Below are 12,649 nucleotides of genomic sequence, written 5' to 3' on the forward strand. Positions count from 1 at the left end.
CAAATGATTTGTTAGGTGACATTCACGGTCTACACTGTGCTCATGAGGCAATGTACAGTATGACATTACATAGCACTCTTCACTGTTCATCTCTTGCAGAATATTGATGAATCTGTAAAAAAGTTATGAAAAGTCAGTTATAGAAATGTACAGTAATCTTGTTTTTTTAAATCAAATCTACTGTATTCATGGTACTTTTACAATACCAATATTTCTCAATTCCAAGCCCAGAGCCTCTTGAGTCAAAACTATTCCTATGGTAACTTAAACTTAGCCAATAACTACAGTAGCCAAGGATGGTGGAAGCTAAATTTGACATTTGGGATTCAGAAGTAACAATATGAAATCCTAATATCATATTCAACCTGTTATTTATATTCACTTTTCTTCTGCAGAAGTTCACTGATCTGTAGCCAACTTTTACCAATTAAATTATGTTGACTGAAAATAAGGACACTCAAATAGATAGATGTTGAGCAGTGCTGGCATCTGTAAATCTAATAGATATGCAAATCTGGTTAATTTTACACATCTTCTAAAGAAAGCTAACTTACTGTCTGTTGACATATATGAGAACTGAGAAACTGTATTTATGAATTGTGCAGCCATGTAAAATCAAATCATAAATATGTTTAAAAAGAGAAGCAAACAAAAACATTATATGCAGATCTTTATTCTTTTTTAGACCCGAGCTAGTTTGCTCGTTACATCCCAGCACTAATTTCTTATTCTCATTCACAGAACAGATCTCTCCTATCGCTCTCTCTTCCCTGACTATCTAAACCTTAAGGAAACTCACTTAGCTGTTACTGAGGCAATGCGAGTTGCAGCTTCACCCTCCACTTTATTTGAAGCTTGTCCCCTTGCGGGGGAATGGTCCACCCTCCTGCGCTGGCCTCGTCAGATCTTCTCCTCAAGAGATACTGACACAGATATTATACAGTTACATTAGAGGAGAATATACTTTTACATTTACTCCTTCTGTATTATTATTACTGGCGAAAAGAGAAAGCAACTCCTTAAAAATGTTGGCAACAGATATGTAGGGTCAGACCAGCACCTTATAGACATAGTTAACAAGCTAATCTGTCAATTGCAGCTTCAACCACTGAGAATGTTCTCATTTAGTAAGGATAATGCTTTCTGACTTGGGTCAACCTATACAGCCAGCCAGACAAGTATTCATTATTACTCCCTCATTAATGGTATCTGCACATCATGTAGTTCACTCTTTGGCTCATGCAGCAATCCAGTGATGATTTTTTTTTTTCATTGCCTGCTTCACATGAAAACTGAGGGAGTCCCTCCTGCTAAGTTGACCTTTGTATTGTGCTACACATACATTTAGACAAATGGCTATTTTGAAGCAGACTAAGCAAAAGCTTAGGGCCCTAAGGAGTTCAAGGGGATCAAGCATTCTAATAATGATACAGTAATTATTGAAATCTACTAAAAAAAAATCTAAACGTTTTATTTTAAGTAAGAATTGGAGTTGGATTAATAGCAATCAATTACAACATTAAGGAGTGGGTAACACAAAATAAAAACCTAAAAGGGGAGTAGGGCGGGGGGCTCAAATAATATTTCCGCAGGGCCCCTATTTTAAACAATGTAAACATGAAGAAATATATTATTTAACTTATTTAGTATATGTTGTGAAAACTCCAATTGAAATATAGAATGAAAAACAAAATGTGAACAGTTAAATTAATATTCTTTTGATTACAGTATTTATAATGTTGGAACAACTTTTCCTCCAGTTCAATTCAATTAACAGGAGAAACCCCATTGTGTCCTCATTTTTGCCGTTGTCCTAGGAGACAGTAGCTGCACACATGCACTGCAATGTTACTACTAGTACTGTATACAAAAATAGAATAGAAACAACTGAGGCAGATTTTGTTCTGTCTAGCTACGGATACACATGTACTTGACAGAACACGTCCTGTGAGGGTTGTTAAGGTTAAAATAGCACAAACATTACGCCTGTACAACATGATACTGCTTTACTGGTATGTATGGGATAGATATGGTCAATAGTGATTTAAGATATAATAAGTTTAAGCTTTACAACATTGCAATGGATCTTCTCTTAGCCGCTGATGAGTTACAAATACTGACATCAGCATTAGGCATGTTTTTGCCTCTCAATTACAGAGCTTGCATCTTCAAACCGTATGGCTTGTGGTTTGCGTCCATCCCCTGCCTTTCCATTCAATTCGATGGGCTGAGATGCCACCTCATTACAATGTGTAATGCATTCACTGACCATAACTTAGTCTTTGGTGTGAGCATATATTTGAAGTAATACGTCAGCAAAGGCTTGGTTTCAATGGTCAGTTATACCATTGGGTTCCACATGTGTTTTGTATTTTACGGAATTAATACATTCTGGCACAGTTTTCTCTTAATTCTCTTCATTTAAGAGACAACCATTATACGGCGCTAGTTCCTTTAGGGAATTTTTTTTATTTTTTATTATATGAATTCCCCTTTTTTCTGCATAGCATGATTTAATCGGCTGATGATAAACCCATCTTGCCTTATTTTATATCAATCACCCATCTGTCATTTGGCAACAATGAATCCCTTGACAAAAGCCTACAGAATATCAGCCAAAAAATGTTAATTTCAAGGCAGCCTTTTCTTTAGGGTAAGGATATTAAAAGAAACCTTTATTTTTCTTCACTTTGTAAAGTTTAGGTATAAAAACAATTCCCATGAAAGATGAACACAAATGAACCCATCTGGCACCATGTAACTTGGAAGGTGTAATTCTAAAATGACACTGTTTTTTTTAACTTTAGAACTTTGATGCACACCTACTGATTGTCTGTATGCACTTTACTGTAAAAAGTAAAACTGTATGTGTTCATTACAGCATATGATCATCATAATACTTGAAAAGCAACATCTTCCTCTGTATTGTATTGTAGGTATATCATTGGCATGTGTACATCATGGCTCCTTAGACTACATTGATGTTGCTCACACAACCCAAATCTTTTGTAATAGCCCACGTATCATGAATGGGAAATTGAATTATTAAATGCAAAATTGACAAAGCTCAAGAGTTGAAATGGAAAGTCAGAATCTTAAATAGTTAAATTACATTTTCCACTCCTGGTTAATAAAGTCTAATTTAAATCAACACTGAACTGATGTTGCTCCTTTGCAATTGATGTAATTTTTAATTTGCCTCTTGGAATTTTGCATTCCAGTGCTATGCTTATGCAATGTGTAGGAGGCTTTATATAATAAAAAATAATGCACGTGATGAAACTGTTTTGTGTAGGTTGTGTTTAAAATAACAGTATATTCACTGCAATACATTTTCTACCCAGACACAATATTTGAAGCCTGCAACTTTAAATTACTGCAGAGTTTTTAAAATAATTAATATTGAGTAAATACTATCCTATTCAGTTGTAGCAGCAGCTGAACAGTAATATTATATTTTAGAATATCAGTTATACTGTCGTTTCAAAAGGTTCCTTTAACCACCCTTTCAAGTTGTAACATGATAGAGTATGAGGTGACATAAGCCCTCAATTCCCTCAGTGTTGATTTTAATGTTGAAATGTCTAACAAATTGGAAAATAAAAAAAATAAAAAAAACTGAATATCATTTCCTCAAAGATAAAGTGTTGATAAGAAGATATTTTAAATTTAGCCATCTAATTTCCATTTCCATTGTCAGCTCTGATTCATATAAAATCTCATCTGAACCTCATTAATTAGCAAATGCAAGTAAAGCTGATTTCAATCAGAGTTTCTGCTTATATATCTTGCTTTCAAAGATGTTATGAGTGTATTTTAAGCCTGTCTGCATGTGACTGCACAGTTGTGAATAACATCTTGTTTCCATCAGACAAATTGACAGACTTGTGTGTTTGTGTCTCACTGGGTTGAAATTAGACACATTTTTAATGATGAAGATAAGCCACACATTTAAGGTACAAGTTTGAAATCTTACATTTTAAAAAAAATATTTAGGATCAAATCATAAGAAAAGTTTGGGAACAAGAAATAGCTGTTCAGCTTGTCAAGTGTCGTATCTTGTAAGCACCCCATTAATAAGACACATTCTAGACATTTTTTTAAATGTTCCCAGTGTTTTAGATCCTACTAATTCACTTGGTAGGCTATTCCATGCTTTTACTCGCTGTGAAAAAAAGTGCTTCCTATTTGAGTTGTGCCCAAGTACAAGTAAAAATTTGTAGTTTTGCTATTACTCGTTATTTGGAGAGAAAAAAAAATATATTGTAGAAAAACGCAGTGAATCAGCTCCAGCTCCAATAGGACAATGATGACTGTCAATCTCAAGTTTAGAGATAGAGAGCCAATCCAGGGGAGTAAGAGGAGGGACCAGTGTGACAGTCTCTGACACAGTGGAGCTAAGCATCATGTGTTGTGTGAGTTAAGAGGTCGGACAGACAGAACTTTCAGCTTAGAATCAAACTCTTTTGATAGACAAACTCTTTTGATATAGTATGTTACTTTCACTTTGAAAAAGGGATTTCCTAACAACTTTTCTAAAAATATATAATTGATTAAAATATACTTTAAAAAAAGTATCAATATTTGTATATCGTTGATATTGGGATATTTTCAAGACTAATCCTTCAGTTTCTGAGTGTGCTGAAATGTGAAAATAATAGTCTTATTTTTAGTGTAGTATAGTATAATTTGTTTAAGTGTGTTTAAAGACTTCAATCATATCCCTTCTTTCCCTTCTTTTTCTAGGATGAGGAGATGTAATTGTTTTAACCTTTCCTCATAGCTCATGTCATTATGTCTTAGGATCAGCCTAATTGCCGTTCTCTGTACTGTTTCAAGTGCAATAATGTCTTTTTTGTAGTGAGGTGACCAAAACTGGGTCATTGTATAATCTCAGCATAACCTACATGGTACTATAGCCCAACATTGGATTTGCTTTTTTAATTGCCTTACTACATTGGCAAGACATTTTTAATGATGAGTCAACTATAACCCCAAGATCCTTTTAAAAGTATGTGTTCCGTTTCCATTCCATTCATTTCATGCTTATAACCTAGATTTGTACACACCATTACGCAATACATTGCATTTCTTAACATTACAATTAATTTGCCACAATAAGATTTTAAGCGGCCAAGGATAAGAAAATGGATTTTAAAGACCCTTAAAAAAAGTCAGTCTATTTTATTTCACCCATAAAAAAGGAACCTTTTATTAACATGAATGTTTTTTTGCCAAGGTTATTTTTTCATTGCATGAAGAAAGAAATATGACAGTTGTTTCTGCGAGATAATAATTTACAATTTCAAAAGAACTGCACATAATTAATATTAAGAAGAGGGGCAATAGAATCACCCCTGGTTGTACTCGTTCCAACTGGTAAATAAAGGAGTCCAGGTGTTCCCCAATTGTGGGATAACTTTGACACTTTTACATTGCATCTTTACAGGGCTGACCTTTTTTTTAATATATAAATTGGCCCCTTTTGTAGATAACACATCTTTATATGTCTGGTCCCATTATTCTTACATGCACTTGAAATGTTTTGTACATGTGAAATGTTTGCACCCAATTAAGGCTGTCACATCTGTGTTAGATTATTACAAATCATTTATGTTTCTAATGTTTTGGCTTGTCCCCGCTATCGCTGTGTGGAAAATCTAAATTCTTGTGTATCACTGCAATACCTGAGATGGTATTGAAGTACCTTTTCTTCAAAGTCTTGGCAGGTCCTCTTTATTTCTTTTCTGGCTGCATTTCAGTGAATTTCTTATCGAATTCTATCAATGCTCTCAGCAGCATTGATGGTTTTCAAGCAACATTAAATGCTTATCTGACATTTCCTTGCAGGCACCTCTACTAAAAATACAGATATGTGGCATTTTATATTATTGCATTCACTACAGCATGTGTGTGTGTGGCATTCCATATTTACAATTATAAAGTATTTAGGTCTCACTCTCATTGGTGGGGATGAATGTGTTATCTTACGAAAGACAATTACATATTCTTTCTATATATAGGGCAAATGGGCCAGCATATGGGATTTTTTTCTTTGTTGTTGTTCAGAAAAATCAAGTAGCTTAAAACATAAATCTAGAGCATCTTCACCTGCCATGGCTTTCACCTTTTCTATGTATAGACATAATTGAGCGGCCTGAACAAGTTTGTTCTCTTAGCATACATCATTTTGTCATTCCTTGTAGCTCAAAGGTTTTTCCCTTATGAAAGAGGTCATTCAATTGCAGAGATTTCACTTTGATGTAAACAGGGTTAAAATGGTTTAGCAGTAGTTTACAACGTTTTGTATACAGTCACAACCACTGCTCTAACCCAACAGTACAGTGGAAAAGACCCTACAAAAGAGGAAACCTTTGGCTGTCAAGGGGTGTAGAACAAAACAATTGTCTGATAAATATGACATTTTTCAAGACAGTGTATGACTCAGATCTATTGGCTATTACAGACTGAGGGAGAAACATTTCCATTGAAGTGTATGTCTCGGTGGGACAAGACTTATAGTTTATCTAAAATAGTTTGTATTTGAAACAAGTAGTTTCATTTCTTGAGTCTCAGTACAAAAGTTGTTTAAACTCACACATGATCACATAAACTCAACATTGCAAAAGGTAAAATACATTTTTAAAAAATCATTTGTTTTCAATGTGAAATATTTTATTTTGAAGGTATCTCACAGAGATTTGTACTTTTGAAGATACTGAATTAATACAACAGTATTAAAGCATCCTAGCAAACTAAAGAACAATACGTCATTAAACAGCAATATGACACAGCTTCAAACAAGAACAAAGACCAGAATATTTCTATGTCTGAAAGATTTGGAAAATGTAAAAAAATAAAATAAAATAAGGGGCAACAGAATTTTTTAAGAGAGAGAAATAAAAGAAAAAAGCTTTGCAAAACCACCTTCTATTTAACAATCAACTGCAAATCTTAGTATGAAAATGCAACAATCATTGAATGGTGACATCAAACCTTGTATTACTGTATCATTATCTAAAGTTGGTGATATATAATCAGCACAGGGAAGCACTAGGTTGCTCCAGTAATACAGAATATTGTATATTATTTGTTTATCGGGATGGTTATGCTGTAAAACAGCTGATGTTCGCTAAATTACCTCTTTTATTTGATCTTTTTCATATAATGTATTGTCCATTAATTTGAAATCACGGTTATTACATTGAATTGCATGGTAATTACTTTCTGCAGTTAATTATTACACATGTAAGCAGTGTTGAGTTTACTATTCTTCTGAGTTACACCTTTGTTAAGAGAGTTAACATTTTCATTATGCTGTTTTCATATAAAAGTATGATCTATCAATTTAAAGTGTTACCTGTACAGTGAAAACACAATATCAACAGAGGTTTAAATACCCCGGACACTCTGCAAAAATCCTGGGTATCTAATGCAAAATATGAATTCCCACCATCTTATAACATTATAGCATTTATATCCAGAATCAGCTGCAATACACAGCTGCATTTTACAGTACACAAAAGGAAAACTCTTCAAAAAGCCATGATTACTCTGAAGCAAACTCGTTACTTTAAAGACTTGGATTTCCTCAATCTACACTTTGTTTTACAATAACTGGGACAACTACTTTTTACTTAACTGCCCTCATATGTACCAAAGCAAGGAAGTATTTCAGCCTTATTGACACTAAAATCATGGTCCAATTAACCTGCAAATGTTTTGTCTACATGTGCAAAGGCCATACGCTGTTTATTTTGCATAATATGATAATTTCTCACTTTCCAAGTTAAATGTTTGTTTATCTAATGATTTAGTGCATTGGATCTTCTTTTAAGGCATTTCATTATGTTATGTTAAAACAAGTCCATGTTCCTTATGTTCTATGTGTTTTGAAAATCACTTTTTCTGAATTCCTTTCACTTCAGTTTGAAACCATTTGTGCCATAAAAGGCATTCCATTGAATTGAATCACAATAACACTAATCTTGAACTTAATGAAAACACAACTGTGCTAAAAGCTGTCATTGTGCCGACATTAGATATGAAAGCGCTCAGTCCCTTTGAATTCAAGCCTGTAAATAAAAAGAGAAACATAAGTGTTACAGACAGACACTTTCATTGTTTTTATAAAGAGGAAACACATTTCTGCAGACATTTGTCAAGCATTACTTTGTTCCTTATATATTTAGGACCGTTATTTCACCGCAGTAACCCCCTGAGTAATAATCTTAGAATATGCCTTTCTAAAATATATATTAATGAATGGTGTTGAATAAGGATGTCAGCTGTATCAATATGAATGAACACAACAGGTTTACTAATTATGCATAATATAGACTTTATTAACAGTAAATGGTCCAGTTCATTTCCTTTCCTAAATGATTTATATTCCGGTGTGGCAGTGCACACATTTAATTAGTCGTTTCATATCCCAAGATACTGTTTTACCTGAAATTAATTTTAAGATAAAACAACAATAGTTTCTTACTTGACATCTTTGGAATCCTAATAGGTCCGCTGCTACTGCCATCCCCTCCATCACTGAGCGTTTTTATCTCTATGAAGTAGTCTTCCCCAGGTGGAAGCTGGAGCTCTACTGATGTTTTATTTGTTTCCACAACATTTGTTCTACTGTGCCAGTTTGGTCGATATATGACCTAGAAATGACAATGCATTGCTGAATTTGACAGTTCTTGATGAAGAATTGCTTGTCCTATTATGTGAGCAACAGTTGTGAATTGCCAGGCCACGCATTTAAAAGTCTTAAATATTGCGCGTGATAAGCTTGATTACCGATGTCAGGCATATTGAAGGGTGCACTGTGTGGCAGAGGTGCTGCATACAAATGCGGTATTCTATTAAATTTTACTTGGGTGGGTTTAACAAAAAACGATTTCAATTGCAAATTGCAATCCGAGGGTGGTTCAACAAGCCCCAGGAGTTTTCAGTAAATTGGGCTCCAAATCTGTATAAGAAAAGTGGTTTGGATATACTATCACAAAGCAGATTTTCTACTTCAAATGGCAAGATCTTAAGGCCGGTTCTCAATTATGAAGTATATACTATTTAATTATTTATGACATTTGAAAGAAAAAAGTGATGCCTTTCTAAGCTTTTGATTTTTTCCTCCCTGCTGTTTGTAACATACTAGTGCACAGCATTAAACTTCCATATCTGAAATGCAAGCACCGAAGCAATTGGCTTGACATTTTTAATCCATAGTGTTTCTGTCATTAGGAAGGCTGTTTTTTTTTTTTTTTGCTTGCAACTACATATTTGAAAAGATAGAATAGTGCAAAGAAATTTGCTCATTTGATGCACAGATATAATTGATTTTTGGGAATGACAATACAAGCCATGATGCTATTCAAGAAAATGATAACTAGGATTCACCTGTGAAAGATTAAATATATGTATTACCAATGCCCAAAGCCTCCAACTAAGATGATCTGCACTTTTTAATGCTACGTGTATAGGAACTGTCTTCAATTCCCTCATTCCTCAAAACTGTGCAACCGTGAACGTTCCACCCAAAGGTATAATGATATCTACAGCCCTGTGTTTTTCGTAAATACAAAATAAATCCGAACTAAATAAAACAAAGTGAGATATAAAACAAAATAAAAAGAAAAATTATAAAGCAAACATAGAATGACATTTTTAAATTGAGAGGTTTATGCAAAAAATACTTGCAATTTTAGTTGTCAAGACTCAGCCGTTACCATAGACACGGTCTGAAGGGAAACGGAAGCTCTGACTAGTACTTGCGCAGAAGTATTATTTGTATTGAGTCGTTTGGGAATTAAAATTGTGATGGAAGAGAAGAGACATTTGTTTCTAAAATGCCTAAACCGCACATAACAATTAAACAACACTGCAAAGATGTTCCCCTGACTTCTCTTGGCTAACTGTTCAATTCACTGAAGATAGCCACTTGGGCACCAGTGGATACAAATATGTTGAAGGAATGTATTGTGAACGTGCCTCTGCTGAGGGAAGTGGAAATAAATTATTTTGTGTTGTGGTACATGAAACTAAGTGACAGTGTGAAAGATGCAGTTAAGAATAATTTCGATTGCTCTGACGATATTGTTGACATGCTGTTTGGGCTCAGGTGCCAGAATGCCAGCTCATGTCTCATGTACCCTGTGGTTTCCGTTGACTGTGAACTTTTTTTTTCAAAGTATTTACTGATTGTAAGTGACAGTTGACAGACCATGAAAAAAGAAAACGTAGAGTTCTGTTGTATGTTTGTGTTTAATTCTTAATTTGAATACTTGTGCTAGATTGAAGCTCCTTATGAATACATGCGTAATATATATGAATTTCCTTTCAGGAAACTGCTTTTCGAGTTAATGCTGAATTGAACATTTTGAAATAAGCAATTTTTGTTGTGTTTGTTGATTTAATATCCTTCATGCTGATTTGATTTCCATTGTGCAGTAATACAAGTATTTTTGTATTTTTATTTCATCTTGTTGTATTTTTATGAGGGCATGGGCAGTATTTACAGTTAATAGGCAGTCAATTAAAAATAGCGGGGGACTTCACTTATGTTACCGTTACTGCTGCTAATGAGAAATGATGGTAACTAATTTATTTTTCTTGGTCTGTTTATGTCAAAATAATAATACAAAAACGGATAATGTTTAAAGAGTATATAGTTAAAACATGATGTACTTTGTTTTTATTTATATACTGTACGTCTATGAGTTATTTTATTAATGTGTATCTGTAATACAACTAAATAAAACTACATTTTTAGTGGATAAAACTAAATAAAATGAAATTTGTGAAAAATAAAACAAAACATTATAAAAAATAAAAATAATGATATCCACTCCTTCATATCCTGTGAAGAACAGTTAATAATTATTTAAACTGTGTTTGCGAAAATATAGACCATACACGTCAATAACCCTTTTTGACAACTTATAGAACATGAACACTATTGAGAACTATGTTTTATCAGCTTGGCAATTAACTGTACAATGAAGCAGACAGCAGTTGGTATTCCTTTGTGTCAAGCATATGCCTACCATTCAACTTACCTTGTATCCAATAACCTCTGACTCATTTTCCATTGCTTTTACATGTTCCCAGTTCAAGAAAATCTTTGAATTAGTCAAGTTACACTGAATCTTTCCAGGAGGTTGACTAGGTGCTAAAATAGAAATCAGATACATATTACAATTAAATCTATATCATGTTCTGTGTTTCAAAACATACTTTTGGTTTTATTCTGAAATATGTAATTGCATTTTGATGTAAATAACTTGTTAAAAAAAACAAAAAAAAAAACATACAAACTCCAAAACTTACATTTCTGGATTTCTAAACTAAAATGGAACACTGCATGAACAAGTTCAACTAAAATTCTGATGCTTTGTTTATTATGTAGACGTAAATGACATCCTCCCTCCAATGACAACAATAAGCTTACAAGCGGAGTCTCCTCGGAACAGTACAACACAGAATTAACTTGGTTGTGGCATTTTTGTGTGTGTGTGTGCTTTGCACCCATAAACTTGCTGTTGGGTAATTATCCTAGCTCTAAGCTCATTCATAGATGCAGTGGTAGTGTATTAATACAAAACAACACATTTACAATTTACAAATGATATATTTTCAACAATGTCACTATGGAATTCCCATTCATTTGCTATGCTGTACTTCCTGTGTGCTGAACACAGGGATAGATAGATACGTACGTGGCTTTTTTGTGGTGATGTTTACTGGTGCACTTGAAGGCCCTGTCCCAGCACTGTTATAAGCCTTGACTTCTATAAAATACAGTGTGCTTCCCTTTAGGCCTGTAATATTTGCTGTTGCTTCTGCTGATCTTACTTTCTCAGCCTGCTGTTGTAGTTCATCTTTTTCCCAGTATACAACCTGAATATTAAAATGTAAAGAAACATTAGTACTCGTAAAGTATGTATCATTGCTGTATTCCATCCTAAATGCATTTCATCCCATACCTCAGGGGAAAACAACCAGAATATAAATATATATATATATATATATATATATATATATATATATATATAGATAGATAGATAGATAGATAGATAGATAGATAGATAGATAGATAGATACAGTGCCTTCCGAAAGTATTCGGCCCCCTTGAACTTTGCGACCTTTTGCCACATTTCAGGCTTCAAACATAAAGATATGAAACTGTAATTTTTTGTGAAGAATCAACAACAAGTGGGACACAATCATGAAGTGGAACGAAATTTATTGGATATTTCAAACTTTTTTAACAAATAAAAAACTGAAAAATTGGGCGTGCAAAATTATTCAGCCCCCTTAAGTTAATACTTTGTAGCGCCACCTTTTGCTGCGATTACAGCTGTAAGTCGCTTGGGGTATGTCTCTATCAGTTTTGCACATCGAGAGACTGAAATTTTTGCCCATTCCTCCTTGCAAAACAGCTCAAGCTCAGTGAGGTTGGATGGAGAGCATTTGTGAACAGCAGTTTTCAGTTCTTTCCACAGATTCTCGATTGGATTCAGGTCTGGACTTTGACTTGGCCATTCTAACACCTGGATATGTTTATTTGTGAACCATTCTATTGTAGATTTTGCTTTATGTTTTGGATCATTGTCTTGTTGGAAGACAAATCTCTGTCCCAGTCTCAGGTCTT

General features: G+C 33.9%; 1 protein-coding gene across 2 annotated transcripts in view; it reads right to left on the reverse strand.

Moving 5' to 3' along the window:
* Positions 1-5,187: 5,187 nt before the first annotated feature.
* The window catches only part of LOC117964006 (contactin-4-like), a 78,516-nt gene continuing 71,054 nt past the window's right edge, over positions 5,188-12,649 (reverse strand). For both annotated transcript variants that reach the window (XM_059000186.1, XM_059000187.1), the window contains 4 exons: positions 11,715-11,895; positions 11,055-11,167; positions 8,492-8,660; positions 5,188-8,075 (listed from right to left, as the gene is read on the reverse strand). In XM_059000186.1, coding sequence (XP_058856169.1) covers positions 7,972-8,075; positions 8,492-8,660; positions 11,055-11,167; positions 11,715-11,895 — 567 coding nt within the window. In that variant the 3' untranslated portion in view covers positions 5,188-7,971. The remainder of the gene's footprint in view (positions 8,076-8,491; positions 8,661-11,054; positions 11,168-11,714; positions 11,896-12,649) is intronic.

This window comes from Acipenser ruthenus, chromosome 25 (assembly GCF_902713425.1).
Source record: "Acipenser ruthenus chromosome 25, fAciRut3.2 maternal haplotype, whole genome shotgun sequence".
NCBI lineage: Eukaryota > Metazoa > Chordata > Actinopteri > Acipenseriformes > Acipenseridae > Acipenser > Acipenser ruthenus.